General features: G+C 36.3%; 1 protein-coding gene across 1 annotated transcript in view; it reads right to left on the reverse strand.

Annotated features, from left to right (window-relative positions):
• Positions 1-22,738, reverse strand: part of ANO3 (anoctamin 3) — a 150,252-nt gene that overhangs the window by 32,460 nt on the left and 95,054 nt on the right. Inside the window, exons 7-13 of the mRNA XM_067296237.1 lie at positions 19,504-19,635; positions 18,033-18,139; positions 16,570-16,625; positions 13,970-14,091; positions 12,529-12,663; positions 5,727-5,823; positions 1,034-1,094 (exon numbers count right to left, since the gene is read on the reverse strand). Of these exons, the coding sequence (XP_067152338.1) occupies positions 1,034-1,094; positions 5,727-5,823; positions 12,529-12,663; positions 13,970-14,091; positions 16,570-16,625; positions 18,033-18,139; positions 19,504-19,635 (710 nt within the window). The remainder of the gene's footprint in view (positions 1-1,033; positions 1,095-5,726; positions 5,824-12,528; positions 12,664-13,969; positions 14,092-16,569; positions 16,626-18,032; positions 18,140-19,503; positions 19,636-22,738) is intronic.

A 22,738-nucleotide genomic window follows, 5' to 3' on the forward strand; every position in this document is an offset into this window, starting at 1 on the left:
TCTTAACTTTTAATGACTTAATTGTGCATTTAGTATGCGTGTGTGTGTGTGATCTACATGTTTGGTGCTTTACTGCTTTAAATATATTGTTTCTTGTTTTACCAGTACAGGCTCTAACATTTTTGACATTAGTTCATCCTTTACTTTCTTTTCTGTTAAAATCATTAATGCTTATTCACATATGTTCTGTAAATAAAGCTGTTACGTGCCATTCAACTCTATTTACAATTGCAAATCCCTGGCTTGAATACATAGACAGTTGTATGGATGGAAATGGTGTTATTTTCTCAGGGTTTACACAGGCAAAAGTTTACACTAGCAAAATTAATTATCTCCTGTTCTTTTAATATCAGTCTTCCCTATTTTCCAGGAGCAAAATATTATTAACTTCAGTGAAAGCTAATTCTGTCAGGCACTTCATGCTGAAACCATTACATCTGACTTCTATGGCAATATTACATTGACCTTCAGAGAAAAAAAAGACTTATTGGTAACTCCTGTTCAACAGTGGCCTCTGTGTATATCACCTTGGTTGGCTTGGTGCCTCATGGCATGATGTGAGTGATGTCAGAGTGAACATAATGAAATATGCAGATGAAGAATTTGAATACAAATAGTTAAATGCCTATAAACATTTAACATCAAATCATTCATTTATGTCCCTCTAATTAGCTTCCATCAAAGCATTCTCATTTATTCTATTATAATTCTCTATACGCTGTCATTTTTATATCAACTCCAGACCAGTAAATTATCCTATGTGTTTGCCTCTAAAAAGACTTCTACCTGCATGATATAAAACTCAGGCTTAAAGACATTAAAGTCATTACATTAAGAATAAAAAAATATTATTTTAACCTACTACTAGTATAGAAATTAAAGTTGATGAAAACAAAAAAGTATATGTATGATGAAATCATAATCTTTTTAAAAATTTTATTTAAAAATATAATCTCCCTATCCTTAGTAATCATATAAAAGGGATAGGTGAACTAAAAAAAAAAAAAAAATCACAGAAGAAAAATTGACTTACCCCAAATTGCCATGAAAATAGCAAAGAAGACAGTCCCTCCATTATCAAACAAATGTGTAACCTGAAGAGAAAACAAATACATCATGAACAAATAATATTGCCATCTTATCTTTTGCTCCAAAGAATCCCAGAGTACATAACAGGGAGCAGAAATTAAAAGATAAGCATCATAATAAGATGTACTCCCATGTTTCTTCTACCAAAATATTTCTCCAGTTCTGTCTTTCACTATAATTTCAGCTATAGTTTTCAAGACTGTCAAGAGTTCACACATCTCTGTCTATTTGCTTCACAAATACTGAGAGCTGCTCTGGCCATGTCCAGGCAGTTTAGAAATTCCTCCAGGATTCCACTCATATTCTGGTTCAAATTTAAGCTCATTACTTTCTATTTTAAGGTTCTTAGAACCTTAAATCTCTTGTTTTTTCACTTTTGTTTCCTTGTACATTGTTAATAACTCTTTCATGCCATTTTATTCTTTTCCCAAGCAATCCTGCAATTCCTCTGCCTGAAAGAATAGTACATATTGCTTTTTATCCAACCATCTCAGCCTCTAAAATGTTCCTGATGACATATTCTCCTTCTTAAAGGCTAGTGCCCCATAACTCCCACAAACGTTATATAAATTCTAAATAACCGCCAATGAAGTGTAATTCTACACTGTGCACTTAATTTCACCTCATGAATGGTCTCGTTTGTTGGATTTATCCCTTTTCTTACTCTTCATTATAAGCTTTTGGGGGAAGAATATATATCTTGCTGAAAAATCCAGGGCTCACCAATAGAAAATAAGTAATAAATAATTTTCACACGCCTGTGGATCACTTTAAGCATCTGAGTGGTCCATGGGATGTCCCACCTTTTAGGAAAACGTCACAATTTATATTACAAAAATCTAGAAGTTATTATATGCAAGCCATGATATGAAAGGGTATTTAGGAAGCTGAAACCAATGTAGTTTCAATAGATTGAATGTTGGCAATTGACAGTGATTTATCCAGGGATAATGGGTCTAAATGCTTTGAATGAACAGTGGTTTAAGATGTAGCTGAGCATTAGTAAGCAGAACACTGGCTTTAAATTCCCATCTGAAAAAAAGCATAAATCATTATGAGATAATAGACCAAATCAATAGAAAAACTTACTGAGGGGCACATTTTTAGAAAGAGGATCTGAAGACACAGGAAAAAGAAAAGGGAAAGTGACACAAATGTTTTTGATATGTATTATCTTAAACTCTGCAGACAACTTATGGTGATTTTCTACCCTTTGAAATAAGAGTATTTGTCATATTCTTGAAAAAACTTTGATTTCATTGGTGTTGAATCAATTTTTGTTTTCAGGGCCAACTTTGAAGCTCTTACCATGAAAGGAAACCCTTCCTTGTGCCTATGAAGTGTGTAGGTAATCAGATTAAGTTTTGTAGCACTGTGACCTTCCCTTACACGTGAATGTGTTCTGGCCATCAGGAATGCTCTTTATGCAAGGTGTGTCTCAAAGGATACAGGATGTTAGGACTGACAGCTTGCCTCAGGCAGTTTAGCGAACACACTCAAGCAAGAGTACGATGCATAATAGCTTCCCTGTGCTTTGTCATTGGGGCTGCCCTCCGTAGCAAGAGCCAGTCCTGCTGACAGATTTTCAGTCTTTCAGATAAGGCTGTCATCATTGCTTCTGCCTAGCAAATTAATAGGCGGCCAAGGGTATTTGGTAAGAGATCTAATTCTTGAAAAAGTTAATAGAAACAGTGTTGCTTGCCTCTCTATTTTATTCCTTCTCAAGTTAAATGATTCTAATATTGAGAGGATATACTAACAACACGTAACTTTTATCTGCACGCAAGTCTGGCTTTATTCTTTATGGTACCAAAGAAAATGAGAATTTACTATCTGATATTTGGTATCAACAAGTCCAATGTGCTCTCTGTATGAATCACATAATGGGATCATTGTATGTACAACTATGTCCTTTCCTTTGTTTTTCTATTGCTTTCATAAGGCACAAAGAACACCAACATAATAGGTATGAGACCTATTATCACCTCACTGAAAAATGTGACTCGTGAACAAAGGCAGCAGAATAAACCTGATGAATATTTCAGTTTTGAATGTACGTATATGTGAATAAGTGATTTTGGATATTCTGCTCCGCAAACAGTGCATCTTTCCAAGGAAATACAAAACAAATGAACAAATCCAACCCAGTAGATTTAGTGCTGCTAAAAGTAGGAAATATGTATCTGGCTCCAGATCTAGCACTATCGTTAGATACAGAGTTTGGGTTCTAATCATTCAGTACCACACTCAGAATAAAGAATTGAATGGCTTAAATACTAATTGAATAGACTGAGGCCCACATTGACCAGAGGCTTCTAAGCAGAAGTGGCATACTCTAAGAACCAGGCCTAGTCAGTCAGCATACCTGCGTGATATTATCATCATATGTGATATCCTGCGCTTTGAATCCACTCTGAAACAACACCCTACCCATTGTGCTTGATGGGAGACGCGATGGGAGTGCAGCTAACTGAGACGTAATGCACCATGCTGATCACTTATACTGATTAAAGAGTTCATTTAATGCGGACAAGAATGACGACTTGGGCGTTCTGTTATTCAGATTACAACCCAGCTATTACACTGCTTTCCCTTAAATTATAAACTTCACTTCAATGTGATTTTTAAAGGGACATGAAAAAAAGAGGGAGGGGATGAAAGAAATGGTCAGTAACAAGTAGGAAAAAGGGATCTTTGTATTTTGCCTCCGGCTTTGCAAAAAATTTGGCAGAAAAAACATTTGAACTATATGATTTTTTCTGTATTGTTCTATCCAAACTGCTCCTAAACATGGAAAATTGGCAGATATTAATGAAGGAAATCCTTGACAAGAGTTTTAATAAAGTAAAATATGAGCACAAGGCCTTATATAGATGAGCAGGCCCAGGGAGGGAAACTTCACTTAGTTAAAGTAACTTACTAACTTACTTTTCCTAATTAACTCAATGCTTGTGCACTTGCATACTGTAAGTTATTTCAAAGTAATGGATAAGGATTAAAATACTTTTTCCAGAATAAGAGTGTCTGCCTGGAATGAATCAGGGAGAGCTTCCCCTACATTTCAGCTCTTTGGCTGTGCATGAGGAAGACAGAGAAGCAAGTTATGTTCCAACAACAACAAAACCTGAGGTTGACCAATTTTTCAGAGCAAAAGCTTTGGCAGGAAAGTTGGGAGCCTATACTAATGCTCACAGGTTTTGCAGACATCAGAAAATGACACTTGTGAAGATGAGTGATTACTCCTTGTTTTCCCTGGTTGTCATCTGATTTTGAATCAAGGAGATTGGTTTGAAAAAGTGTGGAAGTAGTAGCTGGGTGGAATGTTACCTTTTCTGCTACAATTTGTTATTTATGACGTGCCATTAAAAAGAGATGTTTGCATGATTTAAGCACAAGATCTCAGTGCAAATATAAGTGTGAGGAAAAATTGCTGCTTATTAAACGGGGTTGTTAAAATAACAGGATCTAAAATTAATACATTTGGGACTGCAGTATCCCTATAATTTCCTGTCAAACTGCAGTGGACTGCTAAAGAGGTACTGGCCATCCTCTAAAAAGAGGCAATTTTGGGATGGGCTGTATGGCTTGCATAATGCTATTTCCATTAAGAAAGCTCTTACCTTCAGTAGACATTGTAAAACTTAGAAAATTCATAAAAAAATGAAGTGATGAAAAGAATTCATGGAGCTATTTTCTGCTATAAAGTTATATCCATATTTAAAAATAAAAAACTGAGTTTTGCTTAAAAATGACAATTTCAACACAGAATTTGTAGTTGTTTCAAAACAACTTTTTCATTTGTCATTATAAAATAAAACGTTAAATTTGTAAAGTTAAAACATAAATCATTTTTATCAATCTCAAATGTTAATTTTTTTGAATCTTCCTTCATAGAGAGTTTGGAAATATCCAGTTTTACTAAAGTCCTTTCTATGCCAAATTTCAAAATCTAATATGATATCCATTTTCTCTCTTCAACCTAGAGACAATTAATGTTCTACAGATCTTGCTCAGAAGTCTGTATTTATCTTCTGAGCTAAAGAATTCCAAGAAAAATGTTGAGATTGTTTTCCAGCATTGTGCATTCCACACATCAAAACATATTGATAAATGTGTTCACTTGAAATCATTGCATGTACACAGAAGTAATTGTGATTATTCAAGTTTGAAGGATAGCTTCTTGTAGCAAAATATTTATTTGTGTAAAATCTTTGCATTAGCTTGACAGAGCTAAGCACATCACAGGCATATTATAACCCTGTGAAATGCAAGAGAATTCCTTTAAGAGCAGAAATTCAATCACCAAATATGCAAGTGAAACAGAATAAGAAGTCAATTACAGGGGAAAGTAGAAAAAACCTTCCAAGAAAAGTTTTGCTGCTCAGGGGACTTTATAAATTGATAAAATCAATAGGGATTTATGAAGAAAGTGCTCACATATTAAAGCAAATCATAGAATCATCTCTGAACATTTCAGAAATTTCAAACTTATTATAAGTATGAATTTCAAAGGCTGAAAACTCTGCAGAGAAACAACATGTTTTGTAGGAATCTTTGCTGAAAGTAGGGCTGCCATTATACAACGAAAGTGGACTTTCAGACAGAAAGTATCTTGAAAGCAATAAGCTAATAATTACCTTGGCGTATATGCAGCTTTCATTGAGTTTTTGTAGTGTGCAATTGCGTTCACACATAGGACACATGATGGTTTCGTTTGCCTCGCAGATCTCTCTGCTTTAGCAGTAAGACAGGAAAACAAAGGTTATAAAAAGGCTTGTAGCATTCTTAACATTTTCTCAGGATCCACTGTTTGTGGTCTACATTTGTTAACATTATGCTTACGCTGCAAAACAGGCTCAACAAAATAATTTAAGAGTGAATATTCAGAATGAAAAGGGAAACCCTAAGTCTACTGAAGTCAGTAACCTTAAAACTTTGGGCACCTGAGTTGTATGCAATATCTTTGGGCATCAGGCTACTCCTCTCACGCTTGTAAATATCTCCAACAGAAATATCACAAACAGAAGAACAAAACATTGCTACTTGCCAGCTATTTACCACACATCTACAAAAGTTAAGTAGAAGATACATTAGAGGCTGGACATTATTGGCATTACTATGCTGATTTCAATCAGCTTATGCCAGTTCCCATCAGCTGAAGATCTGCTCCACAGTACGATGGCATACACACTTAGATCAGTAGGTCGCTATGTAAAAACCTATAGTTAATAGCCATCATAGGATGACAGGGATTTCTGGCATTAGCATTTCAAGTATTTGTGGTTTTATTTCCCCTGGATCAACTTATGCAGGTGACTAATGAACAAACATTTTAATAGCTTCGTTTTGGGAGGAAAAATCTGTTCAAACCACAGTCCACTGTTCAAAGATCTTAAGATTCAGGATGATGTAGTGTCATTGACTTCATTGGGACTATTCATACTCAAAATGAAGTACATAATTAAGTGTCTTGACAAAGGCAAAAGGGAATTAACAGAAATGGAAAAACGAGTTTTAAGACAAATTTTAACTGTAGTGAGTAAGCTTCCCAAAGAACCTCATTGACTGATCGCCTTTCCCCATCCTTTATCCTTGCTGAGATGCAGAAGAGAGCCCTAAAATGATTTTTATGTCGCACTAAGAAAGTAGCAGTAGAAACCAAATGCCAGGAAATCTCTCCTGATTTGTGTTTAAATAAACACTGTGCTTTCACTCTCCCTCTCATAAAAGCTGAATTTACAGCTCTGAATTTACATTTCTAATGCTATTGGAAGATTACGTTTATTTCCAAATAAGTACATCCATTAAATCCTGTCTCTGAAACAACAGTAATAGAAATAACAGATCACACCTGCCCAAATGCCATTTATGTGATCTTAGGTCATACTTCACATGACATCACCATTGCTAATTCACTGAAACCCTACAACATAATGTGGACCTGATAAAGAAATTATCCTAAGCAGCCCTTAAGCCTGAGTGAGCCCAGACAGTCATTTCAGAGTTGCAATGCAATTCTTAGTGTCACGTAAGAGAATTTTCTTCACTGCATTTTCTTTCAAATAATTAAGTACAGAAAATAAAATCTCAACAATATAATATAATAGTTGAACAATAATAAAAACTGTTGGCAAATATAAGGCCAAATTGTGCTGTGCTCTGAATTTAAATTCTATATTATAAAGGTCATATTTTCCATGTTCTATATCTCGAGTTAAAAGCTTGGTTTGTTTTTAATAACACATGAAGCTTCACAAAATTACACTGACACCGATAAGTTACACGCATTAGCACTTCTCTGTAAAGACAATAACATTTGTTAGACAAGCGCTCACGACAGGTGCAGTGTTAACTGTTACTGCAATCTAACTCTTCAGTATAACAGCGCAAAGTAAACTGCTTTGTACTGTCCTCATGGACGTATCTGCAATCTGACTAGAGGGATCACATCAGTTACGGTGAAAAGATGCCAAATGTGCTGCATTAGAGTCCCGGCCTTTCTGGTTAACAGACCACAAAGGGACAAATTACAACAGTGTTAATTACTGATATGTACAAACCCATTAAACCCATCAAAACCAACCTTCTTTAAAACCATCAGATTTATTTTTGTACAGACTAATCAACATATAATAGCTTGGCATCTGTCCTGAGAATAATGATACACAACAGATACGGCACATAAACCATTGAAAGAAAAGAACACAAATAAAAAAGAGTGCTGAAGAACTGTTGAAAGCCCTTCCATGTGATTACTACTTTACATTTTTCCCAGTTTAGCTACGGGAGGGCAAATGGATCAAAATATATTTAAAAGCGTATGAAACAAGAAATACAGGTACATGATCTGCATTTTTGTTTCTGCATGTCAGAGCCCTAAGAATGCAGTCTAAATATTCTGGAAGCTACTATAAACTTCAACAGAGATTCTCCAAAATTTTTGTTTGGTTACCTTCATTTCACAACTGAACCTTCAAAATAGCTGTCAACACTGTAATCACAGTACTCTCAGGGATCTCAGTGCTGAATCCTGGCAATGGCAGTACTACAAAGCTTTATTCCGAACTCCCTTGCTCATCTAAGAAAAAGAACATCCTCAATTCCAACCTGCTTCCAATAACACTGCCTGTCTGGTGCATCTGTGTTGTGACAGAAAAGTGTTCTGCTTTCTAGTCACGCAGAACGAAGAAACTTCTGCTTCTAAATATGGACATACATGTGTGTTTGCTCAGAACAGTATCTATTTCCTGATAGCACAATGTGCATGCAGGGTTTTTTTTGCCTGTCTTATTAGACCACCTTCTTCCTCCCTGCATAATAAATTTGAATCAAGTGATTCCACCAGATCTGAAAGTCTTTTTGCTAAAACTTTAACCAAATGAGGGGGACATACTCTATGAAAAGAGGCAAAATGCAGCATGAGAGGAGGCACTTGCCCTGGATAAGAAGGAAGGGTACCACCAAAAGGGAGCAAATATGCTCCATTTTCAACTCACCTGCAGCCAGCCAGGGAGGAACTATACAGATGACCCTTCTGTTATACAGCCTTGCAGCTACCCGCCAGGGCGCCGCATGGTTCCATGGGGCTGGGACCTGTCCCACCACCCTGCAAGCTAGCAGGGCAGGCCCAGAGATCGTGGCCAGGTTCAACCAAGAGTCGAGATCACCAGGCAAGCTAGTGGTCACGAGGCAGGTCTGAGGTCAAGCTGGGAAGTTAGCCTGCGGGTCGGGGTTGGGATCAGTGCTGGGAAGGGTAACCAGGTCAGACACAGCCCCATGATGGCTGAGCAGCACTGTGGTGATGGGGCCAGGTTGGGCAGTTGGTCCGCGGTTGGGATTGACGGGGCCTGTGGCCAGACTGTGGCACTGCCGCGGCGTTGCAGGACAGGCACTGACGGCCCCAGCTGGGCTGATGTGGCGGCCTGGGCTGGGTGGGTGGGGGAGGCCTGGGGGTGGCAGGGACATCATGGCCTGGCAATGCCCATGGGGCTGGACACCAGCACTCAGCCTGACCTCTTTGGGCTGCTGCTGCTGCGGCCAAGGCCATAGCACTCAGGAGACAGAGGAGAATCATATAACTTTCACCATGGGAGCGAAGGCTCATCACTACAGATCTGCTTATAAACACTCTAAGTGAAGAAAAACTGCACCAGAGGATCCACACACAGTGAGACATCACCAGTGAGCTGGGTGCACGCAGCAGGAGTTTGGCTCGGCACCTGCAGTGAGCCATGGGGCACCACCCCAAGGAAAGCCGGGTGCAGCAGGGGGAGATCTTATGGGGCTGCTGCGTAGCAGAACAGTCCCTGACTTGGGAGCAGAGGTGAGCTTCATATATTTTTTAAACAAGACAACCTAGTTGTTGAATGCAACGTCATTCTTCATAATCCTCTAATTATTGCTTCACAAAATCTATGGCTGGTATTGTAATCAGCATTTGATGAATATTTTATAGCAAGATATGCTTGTGCATTTGCTTATTCGTTCTGTGCTGAAAGTGCACTGGATCTTGGTGAAAAAAATAATAAAACGGTCATTTTCTCTCTCCAGCCACTAGAGGGAGGCTTCATGTTAGCTAACCCAAATCCAACCACATCATTCCAAAAGGTGAACGGACATCACCGAAAAAAAGCACACTTCTGTAAAAAGGATTTAATCAGCTGATAAGTACAAATTTTGTAGTAGCCAGGGCAGATGAAAAACAGGTTTTGTCACAGAATTTATTATCATACCATAAATCAACACTTCCTACCACCCACTGGTTCCTAATAACAGACAGTAATAGGACAAAACCTCAGTTTCACATGAAATAGTATCATACTGAATAACACTGAATAGCGATTTGGAGCAATGTTACAATTATGATACTAACATAATGCCCTGACACTAACCCTGAAGTCCTAATTGCCACTGGGTTTCCTCTGTCTAGATTTGGTCAGAATTAAAAGACCTCCCTCAGTCTCTTGCTGATTGCTGATGAACATTGCATTTGCATACTGTGACAGCTGCAGTGCTCAAAAATAATATATTTTAATACCATTATTAACGTTTATGTAGCTGTTTTCTTTAACTGACTGCAGAAACACTAGATAAATAATCTCACAGTGCCAGAATATGGCAAGAATAAGGATATTTAGGTTGCTTAGTCTGTCTGCCTGCCAATGGATTACTCCTTTCTGCTGTATGTACGAGGTTTCTGTTTAACACTCACTAAAGGTTGAGTAAGCATATATGGCAAGGAGCAGCATACTTTATATCTTTTATCACTGTCCATTATAATTAGTTAAGTATACAAGGTAATACAGGCAAGATCTGCATACATTTTATCAAGCCAGTCACAATCCACTTGCGTTAGGTAAACCCTGTTCTTGAATCCATGTATAACAGCGGGTCTTATTAATTTGGTCATAGCAACTCACCGATAGGACAGTATTGTGTAATGACTATAAGCAACCCACAGCTAACCACAGATTCACACCGTCAATGGCAGAGATGAGCTTCTGCCTCAAATTAACACATCCAGATTACAGATGTCCTTCAACTGCCATAAAGCGCACAGCTGGGGTAGACATTCTACATGGTCTAGTGCAGGTCTAGTGGTCCTCTGTAAATATTCTGAAATTAACACCAGTTAACGTTAGCTACAACAAAGAAATATATAACTCTCCCCCCATGCTCATTAGGCATCTAAAGCTTACATAGTGGCTCACCTAGCTTTCATGCTTTTGCATCTCCAGCAGAGTTCAGAGCCACCAGCAGGCACCTTGGCTTTCCGCGTAGCACAGCATGGCACCAAGGTGCCCCAGAAAGGGACCAAAACCAACTCACCTGCATAAAGAGCTAACTAAAATCTGCATGTTCTGTGTGCAGCTGCTCAACAGCAGCTGAAAGGAAGAACTGAGGACAGGAAAACGTAAAGCTAGCCTACCTCTGCTCTCCTGAGAATTACACTGACCAAAAGCAGATAACTGCATCTCATTTTTAAAAGATCTAAGCAAGGGTCGTATTCTCCTTCAAGGGAGAAGAGGAGCATGACACACATACAAACATATAATAGCTCAAAGTTTGAAAAATCTAAATTCTGAGAAATTCTGTTCTTTCTCTTGGGGAGCAGGGGAGTGCCAATACCACACATTTTTCTTCCACAAGGAGTGTCTGAAATATTAAGCTGCACCCTGATAATTATAGATTATGGCTCTTTGTTCTCCTGTTGTTGAAGCTGTGCCATTGCACAGCTGAAGAATACAAGATTCCCTGTTCAACAGTTCTAGGCCCTGCTCTGAGGACAGGCTGATCATGTAATTTACATTGCATTCATTGTATACTGCATACATTTATTGTATAACAAAGGATATTATTGTTCAACATTGTAAAACAATGCTAATACAGAGAATGATATCATAAAGATAGCATAGCTTCTTGGCTGATACTTTTACTGCATTTTAGTGCATTTAATGTGTTTTGAAGTTGTAAAGTCACTCAAGAATTTGGTATATAATAGAAAACCTAAAAAAGCCTTAATTACAGCACTGCAGAAATGACAATATAATAACTCACTGTCAAATGCAAGATAAAGACAATTCCATAAACAAAGATAAAATATTCCTGCTCAAAGCCTAAAAAACAACACTTCCTATGAAAGCTAACTCCATTACGCTAACAGTCGAAGTATCCAAACCCCTTTGAACAAGGTTGCAATTTTAAGAGCACTGTTCCTATTCAGTCTGATGACACCTAATGTAAAACTTTGTAATAAAGGGGTTTCCTCTGAAACAGTTCTTAAAAATGAAGTCAGCCCTTACTCTATCACACTCGTCACTATTTCTAAATTGACATAATCCCCTCTGAGAGCAAAACTGTAACAGTGGGAAACTTGAAAGCTATGTTCATTTCACTTGGTTATAATCTCTCTTAATTCATGTCTTCCTGCTGCAGTTTGAAGAATTTTATCAGATTCTAAGTTCGATGATATTTACATTACATTTAGAGGAAAAAACTGCATACACAAAAAGAGCATAAACAACGCAAAATGCATAAATGAAAAGTTCTGCAACTGTACTACACTCTGAAAGTCATAGGCAGGATGGGTCTAAAGGGGGAGAATGTCTGGCTTCCTCACCCATTAGCCTTCATTAGAATGATAACCATTGCAGTATATATTACATTTGTATTAGTATTTGCTGTTTTTTCCTGATAGACAAAATGGGAATTACTGCAGATGCAGTGGTTAAGAGCACTTGATGTACATGGTAAGCATCCAGCTTGATGCAAAGCAGACACATAAAACTGAGACACTTGAATGAAGAACTGAATATTCCATTTGGTTATTATTACATGATCATCAAATCTGAAAAGCACATAAAAGTATAATTACGTAAGTAGTGTCAGTCTGTTTTTAATTTTCAAAAGCATTTTGTATGTTTTTAAATGGGATTTTACCTTACTTGGCTGGAATCCATCGTAAATAATCCATAAAGGAAAACAAAGAGCCCAACAAGGGCAGCAGGAATAAGCATTCCAGTATACCACCCCAACCAGGCAAAATACAGTCCAATTTTTTCACCAAAATATCGCCTACATGAGGAACAAAAATACACACATTGTTTAAATGTAAAACTTATGGTGACCCTACTATCTTCTCCTTCTACTATCTTTAGAATAATTCTAAAAAGGAGCCACAACTATGAGCTTATGTTAAAATTATTGTCTGTATAGCAGTCCTGAATCAATATGTTCTAACTCAGGCTGGCATAATATTCTAATGACACTAATTGCACTCTCACTAAAACAGGTACATTATAAGGATATAACTGAAGTGGTCTGCAATTTTCATGTACTTTCAATGACTAAGTAGATGCACTGATTTCAACAGCACGAAATTTTCAAATGCAGGAAATTCCCCCCCCCCATATTCATATATATATGTGTGTGTGTCTGTGTGTATATATATATATACACACACCACACACACCACAAAAAATTTCTGGAAAGGGATATAATTTGGCATGGCCTAAATATTCCGTACTAAAAATGATTCATGATGGATGATCATATATTAAGATATATTTCAAACTATTATGAGAGAAAATAGTAGACTGAAAAAACAAGTTGAAGATTCAGTCTTAACGCTTCATAACTTGGATATCAGTTGCCAGAAGCGATGAAATGGCAGTGATTGGAAAGTCATGGATGCTACTATTTGATCAGCACAGAATTGTCCCAACACATGCTTAGCTACACAGCCTTTAGCGGGACAATATTTAGGGATAATGATTGGTTATGACTGTCACATCAAGCATAAAATCTGACAGCAAGAAAAATGAAACATTGGTATTCCATGTCCAAGATGAGGAAAATGAAAACACACCACAGTTACTTAACTTTCATTACATATATTTCTCTGCTGTAGAGGTGGCAATCTAGGACATTAGTTACGGAATATATAGAGAGAATTTTATTTAAATTCACACAGAGTCTTCTAAGGAGTTAGCTGTATCAATAGTAGGCTGCATTTCCCCTCCACTGAATCTGGTAACACTGATTATCCACGTGGGTAAGTCATTTGGAGCCATGTTGATATAAAAGGTGCTCTCTTGAGAGGCAAGTGTCTGATCAGCAGACCACTTCAAGGGTTTGTGCTTTAGGTTTCATTCCCCAAGTTGTCATGCAAATGGATTTATGTGCCTTTATGCAGTCTCATTTCAAATTAACAGGTCTGCAGAAAAGACAACCCAAAAGAAATAGCTCATAGAATTTGTGTCTTATTTTGTAATATTGAATAGCTAAATTTTACAGTAAAACCCAAGGACAAGGATTTTAGCACTATGGTTATCATGCTGTTCATACCACAGAAACAAGCTACTTTTCAAAGTATTCATACCTGATTAAATCCAGAGGTTGGTATTTGTACCACATTCCCCACCGTGCCCAACGCTCATATAATAGGTGTCTGTGATTCTGAGCTCCGTGTGTTTTGATGGGATGTCTGCTTTTGTGGCTTCCCTGAAAAACACAAAGAAATAAAAATATATTAGTAGCCACTATGGAAAAGACATACATTTATTAGATATTAGAATACAATTCTAAATGACTATAACATCACTATTTTTAATAAGTAAGTTTCATTTATTATGCACAACTCTAAGGAACGTCATCTGGAGCTAACACATAAGCCTGATGCAAGAGACGTGGTATGAAATGGCCAATTTCTCTAAGAACTAATGACGAAAAAACAGGACTAGACTACAAAGAACAAGTCAACTCCTTATATGGCTTATACGCAGTGTTTGCATTTCACTAATATATGCTTACTTGTATGCTTTAACCTATCTCATTTTTTCAAAATTTTTCATGAGAGGTATATGTGCTATTTTTCTCTCCTATAAAATTTCAAAAATTTCTAGTATGTCAGCTTGATTCTCCTCTCCTAGACATTTTCTTTGACTTTAATCCCTGATTAAAAGTATAGAAAAACACAGTGTTTCTGGTCTTTCTATGGTATTTTTTTCCTAAAATGGTGGAAACAACAGAGCTGGCATTATTTTGAAGTCCACACAGGACTCTCTGAGGCACTAAAAGCAAAAGACAGCCCCAGTCTGACTCAAGAGGCCTCCTCCATCCATTGCCTGACACTCCACAGGCTGCCTGACAGCCTCAAAGAACAACCTCACGCTCTGCAGTGCAAAGGTAACACACAGATTCACTAGACCCATCCTAAGCAGAATCTCTTGTATTCCCAATTTTACTCCAAATCTGAGGCAGCACATCTCCTTTATTCCAACATTTTCCAAAAAATCCACATTCCTCTAGACAATGCTTTATTATGTTATTTAGTATTGCTAAAGAATATCTTTCACCAAATAACCCCAAATGAGTCACATCACAGCTTGAGAAGAGCACAGAGTTCCCCAGAGAAGTACTTCGAAGTCAGCAGTCTGACAGATTTTTGAGTCTGGTATATTTAAGTAATTTAGATTTTTAACATTTATTTGAAATCTTGAGCACTCCCTGCAATTGTAAGAAATAAGTTTACTTGTCACAATCTGCTGACCCTCTGGCTTAAGAATGAGTCCAAAACAAAGCAAAACCGGCAGAGGAGTCCAATTCTACTTATTTCCCATCAATACACTCTACTAATGTCAGTAAAGAATCATCAATACAATGTCAACACAGAGTGTGCTCTTTGCAACATCTGGGAAAGGAGCATCAGCTTATTCTCACATTCCCCTGAATGAATAAGTGCAATGCATAAAGCATTACTCCATATCTTATTTTTTTAAATCTTTTTTTTTTGTTTTCTTCTGCTTCTTTCTGCACTTTTTTGCATTACAGAGTCCAAGTCTAATAGTGTTCACATGACAACCGAATTTTCACTCCCATTTGCTTATTTGTTTTAAAAAAATGGAGAACGTTTAACCATAAGTCCTTAGCACCAGTCCAACAGCAATTAAGACTACTTTAAAAGTACTATTTCATTAAGCTTATACTGATACTTAGAGACAGTAGTTTATGACACAACAAAGGAATATATACATGAAAATGGATATAAGGGCATGGTTTTGGAAGTTAGAGAAAGCTTAGCAGGTTTTTCTGGTAGTATGGCTAGCTTTTCCCTAAAGTCAATAACGCCTAATTGAAGCGTTAACAATGATATTCAATTATTTATCTAAAATATTCCTTCTCTGTATACCCTTGTATTCATTTATTAATACCACATAGAAATTTACTCAGTAAATTGGAAAGCACAGGTCAATCCCTGAAAGACATGATCAAGTCACAATATTCAGCCAGAACAACCACAGAATTCACAGCTGCAATTACAAAGCTGCTGATTGTGTGACCATAGCATGAAAGGCATTTAAGTAAGATGACCGAAGATGCATGTCTTGCTTCTTTCTTTTCAACACACAAGGTCTGGCTGAAAAGTCCTGAAGTCAAAGACAAGTCTTTCATTTATTTCAGTGGTTATCAGTCTTCAGGAGCCTTTAATCTACAGAAGTTATTTTCAAGTAAAAGTTAGCCACAACTACATAGAAAGCACTCAAATATGAAATAATTAACTAGTTTCCCTAACTGTGATCCACCACACATCCTATTAGGAGGATCGAACATTTTGTACAGGGCACGCAGAAATAATTTAAAGCAACTCATTGGAACAACTGATGTTCTTTTTAAGAACTCCACAGGCAATGCCCATTTAAAAAAAAAAAATTAACATAATATAATATTGTAGGTCAGTACAAAACTGCTCCAGGATATTATTACAATGCCTTAGATAGGAAAAAGTCAAAAAGCCAGTATCAAATTAAGACTATAAATAAAAAAGACTGAACAGACTACATAGTAAAATAGGTTCCAAGGCAAAATTAAAAACAAGTAGGATCTCAGAATGTTAACACAAGTTTTACTTTAAATAAAAAGAAAAATATAAAATTAATATAAATATATAAAATATATAAATTATAAAATTAAACAGGTTACCTCATGTGGTGGAAATGCAGCTTCATATGTTCCATTGTTTAGTAATCTATTAATACCTAACAAGAAAAAAATGCATTAGTACCCATACCAACTTTTTATATGTTTGATTTCAAGCAGTGCTAATTTTCAAGTTATGTATTGAGAACATCACTTAGTATTAGAAGCACAGGATGCTGTTATACATGACAGTAATCAGCTCTAAGCAAAGCCAATTGTTCACAGTGGTCTTACTGATCCCTCTAGATTTCCGGCTCTGTCAAATTAGAGGGACTTTCTTAGAGCTAGCGTCTGCAGCTTTTCTCTCACGGCTGGATGCTCGTGCCAGACCAAGTTTGAGAACATAGTTACATTTGTGTTGCATTAATCAGAGCGTATGATACAGATTTTATGGCTGACCAGACAATCTAGCATATGGAGAGAGTGGTATGGACACTCAATTCTTGTGGCAGCAAAACCCCTGCAGGGTTAAACGTAACCTGTTGTTATTTTTTAACACAGCTGAAGGAGTTCATCCAAGATCTGTGCTTTGCACCATACTGGCTTGAGCATTCTGATTCAGCTCCTAGGAGTCTTAAAGACAAATCTGCTATATGATCAGCCTGGTAAATAATGAATAAATAATCATTAATAAAAAAAGATGCAATAGCCTTTGAAAGGAGATCTATAGCCAATACCTTCCCCAAGAAATAAATTCTCATGACAGATTTCAGATGTGTTTATTTAAAAATAAAAATTATACTAAAATAATCTCAAAATGAAGTCTGCCATCAGCTTCAATGGGATTGGATTTGAACCCTTGTTTTCCGTGCTTTTCTTACTACTTCTTTTCTTCCCGAAACACAGGCAACAACTTTCTGTAATTTCTATCAGCATCAGAAATATACAGCTTTAAGTATGCGTGTATATATATCTAATTCTTAATTAAATTCTTGCAATAAAACTGGAAGTATGCACACATCTGTTAATTGCAAATGAAAATGAATAATCAGAGCTTCTGAAAAATAGTACTGTATTAGGAGTATCAATATAGACTGAATTTGATCTTTAGGTCAACTGTCTTTGAGCTGCATGGAGACCTTAAAGAAACTAAGTATAGCTCAGATTGATTCTGTTGGACTGGAACCCCTGTGAACTAACAGAACTTCTAAGACCACTCCTAGAAACTTCTCCTTCGCTATCTGAGGTATACGTTACCTTCGTTATGGCTCTCTATCACACAAAGCTATCATTATGTCTCTAATTTATTTTAAAAATGAGTATATTAGGTGAAAAATGTTGTCAATTTTTTACTGAATCATATAATAATTGGTTGCCATGGTCAGTCAACTCTATTATTAACTGAATAAAAAGATTTTAAGGGGATGGCAAAATTTATTGAGTTTACTCAACTGATACCTTTTCAGGCAAGTAAAGCTAAAAAATCTTTATAGCTTCAAGTCAAGAAAAAAATACAGCATTCTCACCCATTTTGGATTTTCCATCTTCATACTTTGTTCTCTGTAGCATGTGATGCACTATTCTACTTCTTGTGGAGTTGCTGAAGAAGCTGTCTTTATTGTTTATTGTAAAACTATTAAAAAAAATGTTATTAATATGCAAAACAATGGACAGATGTTGAAACAAAACTGCTCAGTACTTTCTTCTTACAGTGATTTATTGCATCTTTACAGTACTGGGTCACTGCACAAGATATAAGATCTTACACCCCATCTCAGGTCTCAGGATAAATAGTTAAATTTTTCATTATCCTGGTTTATTGTGAGGAAAACAAAGCAACTAAAACTATTTTTTTCCTAACATCTAGATCATTTCTGTTTTAGATATAAATCTAAAACACAAATCAGATCTTCAGAAGTAGTGATCATTCTCAAACTCATCTTACTGATGAATTCAGCATACGTCTGAGTCAAAGAACTATTAGGACTACTATTTAGCATGGAAAAGAAAATCTTCACACACCAGACACTTGAGTAGCAGCTTCACAACCCTCTTCCTTAGAGAATCCCAGGATGGAGCCAAACAAAGCATCCTTTCCCAGATGGCTCAGATTCTGGAAGCCAAAAATCTGACATGCAGGAGCTTTTGCCTACTCAGCTGTGCCATAAGCGACACTATTACAGTTCATAACTTCAGCTGAGTTGGTTGAGAAGTAATAACCAAAACCAGATGATTGACTAAATGTAATACAGTTAATTACGGACAAAATTAAGATTACAATGCAATTACTCTGTCTTTCCAGGCTAGTCAGGTCATTAACGTATTGCTACTTTACTGAGAAGAAAATCCTATTTAGCATATGTTACATTCCTAATTTATGTGAATTTTTCAGTACTAAAAGAATTATCCCCAAATAATTAAAAAACTAAGAAACTGCCAGAAATTTCAAGTCTTTTACTGTTTTGGTCCTTAAAGAAAACTATGTCACAGTTAAACTACGCCATCATCAACATGCTGATTTGAACCCGTACGTATCATAGAGTTGTTCTTCAATGTATATATTTATACTTTCAGAGAAAAAAGTGTTTTTAAAATGTGCATTTGATTAAAAAGCCATTGCCACTGTTTTTAGCTTGCTTCCAGGTTTTCCCAATTTCAACAGATGTCTCAGCTTTTGTCTAAGTAAAATTTGTAATTAAATAAAGAAAACTTGAGCAACTATATGCATTTTGTAATGTAATGGAGAGAAAAACTTCTTAACCAAAAAGGCTGTGTTCCTTTTTCAGTCAAATGTTTGACTATACTATTGAGTGACTGCCAACTACTTAGTAACAGAGAGTAGATTTTAAGAGAAAACCAATAGAAAATATCAAATATGACACTGGATATTTGCCAGTGACCATCTGTTAATGGTGGCCTCTATGGCACTTGCTGAGAAGTGAGAGAATGAAAAATCCTTGAGGGCTCTGGTGCTGCGTTTCCTGTTCCAACACTTACTGGTGTATGCGTGCACGGCTAAAGGGTGCTGTGTAGCAATCTGTTTCCTCGAGATCAGGTAGCGCCTCCTTATCAAGCTTCATGGGATTTCTGGGCAACCAACTTTTCAGCTCTCTCATATTCCTCTGCAAACTGAGACAACGAGAAATCAGAATTACATGCTCTCATCTGCATGTTGTTTCTACTTCCATCAGCACATATTTAGTAACACTGCACTATAAATGAAATGAAAGCAGGAATTTTCCCCATTAAGTAACCAAAAGAAAATAAGGAGTTAAAAAGTAAAATTAAGGGTGATGATTTGTGATCTGATCTTGCACACTTTACTCAAGCACAACTCATCCTGTAGTTAGTGAGGTTATGGTTTCAGATGGTACTGCAGTATTGCATCCAGGAAAAAAATGGGGACAACAGAAAAACTCTCTTAATGATTTTTTTTTTAATTAAGTCACAAAATCATTTTCCAAGGTAGTTCATTTGGCAGAACTGTGGACACTTATGCCTCACTCAAGAATGAATCTAATTACTTCCTCTAGCTCCACTGGACAGTACGAGTACAATTTCTCCTCCCTTCCCTGGCAACTCGGACACTAAATTATTAATTTTTTTAATATAAACAAAAGACTGCTCAGGGCCAAATTTTCTGAACCAAATCACTGTCAGCTTCAATAAAATCTTCTTCAAAATTTTCATCAAAATCCATGGGCTGATATTACCTTAGAAAACAGTCTACCCATATATATATAATAAAGGATGCTTTATACAGAAATTGTCATACAGTTTTAGATAAAAACTAGATTAGGTTTCCTGCAGTTTCCTCAGAATTGATACTATAATGCACAAGAACATAATTTTTGTATCCTTATCCCTGTATATATTATATACTGGTAACATTCAGAGCTTTCTTCCACTGGCAACGTGCCTAAGTAGTATCTCAGAACAGGTTTTTTATAGAGGGAAAATCTAGTGCAGTATAGTTAATTTTACAGGGAATGCTAGAATTTACTTTCTTACTACTTCAATTTTGCACTCCTCGAAGACCTATATTTTTCTCATATTGAACTGCAATGAAAGGTGGATATTTAGGGACTAAGTCTCATATTAGAAGAATGTTGTATTATGACACCAGAAGCGTGTCAGAGATCCAGAAAAAAAAAATCTAGATTTTAGAAAAACATTCCCTAAAGACTATTCTTAGTGTGATTTGGCCTTACTGAATATGTATGCAAGATATATAAACATACATATCTTATCTCCGCAAAATGCATAACACTGAGCACCAGATTTTTATCTGAAGTGAATACTTGTCTGTGCTAAGCAGAAGCACAGATATGTGTTTTATAATTAAGAAGAATAGGTGATAACACAGTAAGTTGTGCTCAGACAAGCAAGCTGCTTTTGTGAAAATCTACCTCTCAATATAAAAAAAAAACCCCCCCCCCCATTTAACATTGTGTCAGAAAGAAATCTAAATCAAATGTGGGATCAGAATTTTACATTTCTGTTTAACTTCAAATTTGTAAGTAATCCTGAAATGAAGTAGAAAAAGTAGAATCACCATGATCTCTGAGATTTTTTAGCTGACATAATATAAACAGCATGATATTAAAGTTTTCTGCATTATAAGATTTTTTTTCAGGATTTTTTAGTGTTAAAGGATGATCCATGATAAAACTGAAAATTTTAGTTCAATCTCATTGTCTTTTTTTAAATTATTAATCAGCAAAAAACAATGTCTTCTATGAAATAGTACTGGTAAATCTTGCAAGTGTACTCTTTGGTTACACAGAACTAATCATACATCATATCTAGACATGAAATGAAAAAAAAAATGGAAAGGCTGACTGTATGAGTTATGCATGGTTCCTATAGTAATTGAATGTAGCATGTGATACAAAATTATCAAAATTTTCTTCTTACTGTATGTTAGCAAGGTGCTGGTAACATTCTGTATTTAACTGGTACTGCACCTAAGGGACACAATTCTATTTGCTACTAAGCTTTATGAGCCAAAGAATATAACTATGTTCAGAAAGTTGAAACAGAGAAAACTGCATCCCTTAAGTGCCTCCTTTGTTCAATTAATATTTTATCCTGTGAGTTGATTATTTTATTGGTTCCAGAGGAAGCTCTCACAGTACCAAGTTTTACACAGTGTATGCAAGTCAGATGCTGACTTCTGTTATGAAGAAAATATGCAGACTTGTAAGAAAAAGAAAAAAATGCATCTGATTTCTTTTTTTAAAGACATTCTTTTAGAGTTAGTTATATAAAAAAGCCTTAATTATTTTTCTCCCCAAAAATCTAAAAAAATGGTAGATGATTCTTATCTTAAAGAAATTAGCCCTTTTTAAAAAACTCATGTCTCCTCAACGTGCAAAGTAATGAAGAACAACATTGGAATAAATTAAAAATGACATCCACATTACATTTGTGATTTTTCTTCTGAAGTAAAAAGGCTTTTCATGTAAGATGTGATTGCTTTTTCATTACATCACTGGATCACTCCAGAGTTTAGTGCCTTCAGATAGCACAGAATATTTCAACTGAAAAGTACATCTCCCCATGCACAAAAATAATCCAGCACAACAGACCTCTCTTCTTGGCTCATGTTTTACAGCGAGAGAAGAAACTGAAGTTTCATGGAGCTTTCATTCAAAGTGATAACAAGTTCCAGACAATCTTTGATTAAATCATAGGACTACGTATTAGCATTCTTATTCCATCAGAGTGGCTTTTTAGGTCAAAAGTTCACAAGGATTTCTGATTTAATCTACTCAGTTGAGTCTATTCAATAAGAGTAAAAGCAGCAGGATCTGATCTGGTGAAGTCCCTCATGAAGTCAGAAGTTCATGCAATAGGATCAAAAGGTCCCAGTAGAACAGTGCTGCAAGACTTGGGCTGCTCCTTCAGCTAAGCTCTTACTGAAGCCACTCCAGCTGGCACTGTTGTAATTTTAAGCACCTTGGACTATGAGATGTTACTCTTTAACCTGTATACATTTTATTCTTAGATATAAAAGTAAATATTTTATGAAGATGCCTCCAATTTCAGCTTTGCCCAACTCTTGCTGTTTGCCTAAGTTAATAAGGTTCTCCAAAATCTCCAATTTAATTGCACTTTCAAGCTTAACTATACTATTAGGTTTTGTTAGGTTGGTTGTTCTTTGTTGCAGAACTGGCAGTCCAAAAATCCTTGTGGGTAATGTTTACTCAGCAGACTACAGTCATATGCA

Source organism: Apteryx mantelli, chromosome 4, assembly GCF_036417845.1.
Source record: "Apteryx mantelli isolate bAptMan1 chromosome 4, bAptMan1.hap1, whole genome shotgun sequence".
NCBI classification, from domain to species: Eukaryota; Metazoa; Chordata; class Aves; order Apterygiformes; family Apterygidae; genus Apteryx; species Apteryx mantelli.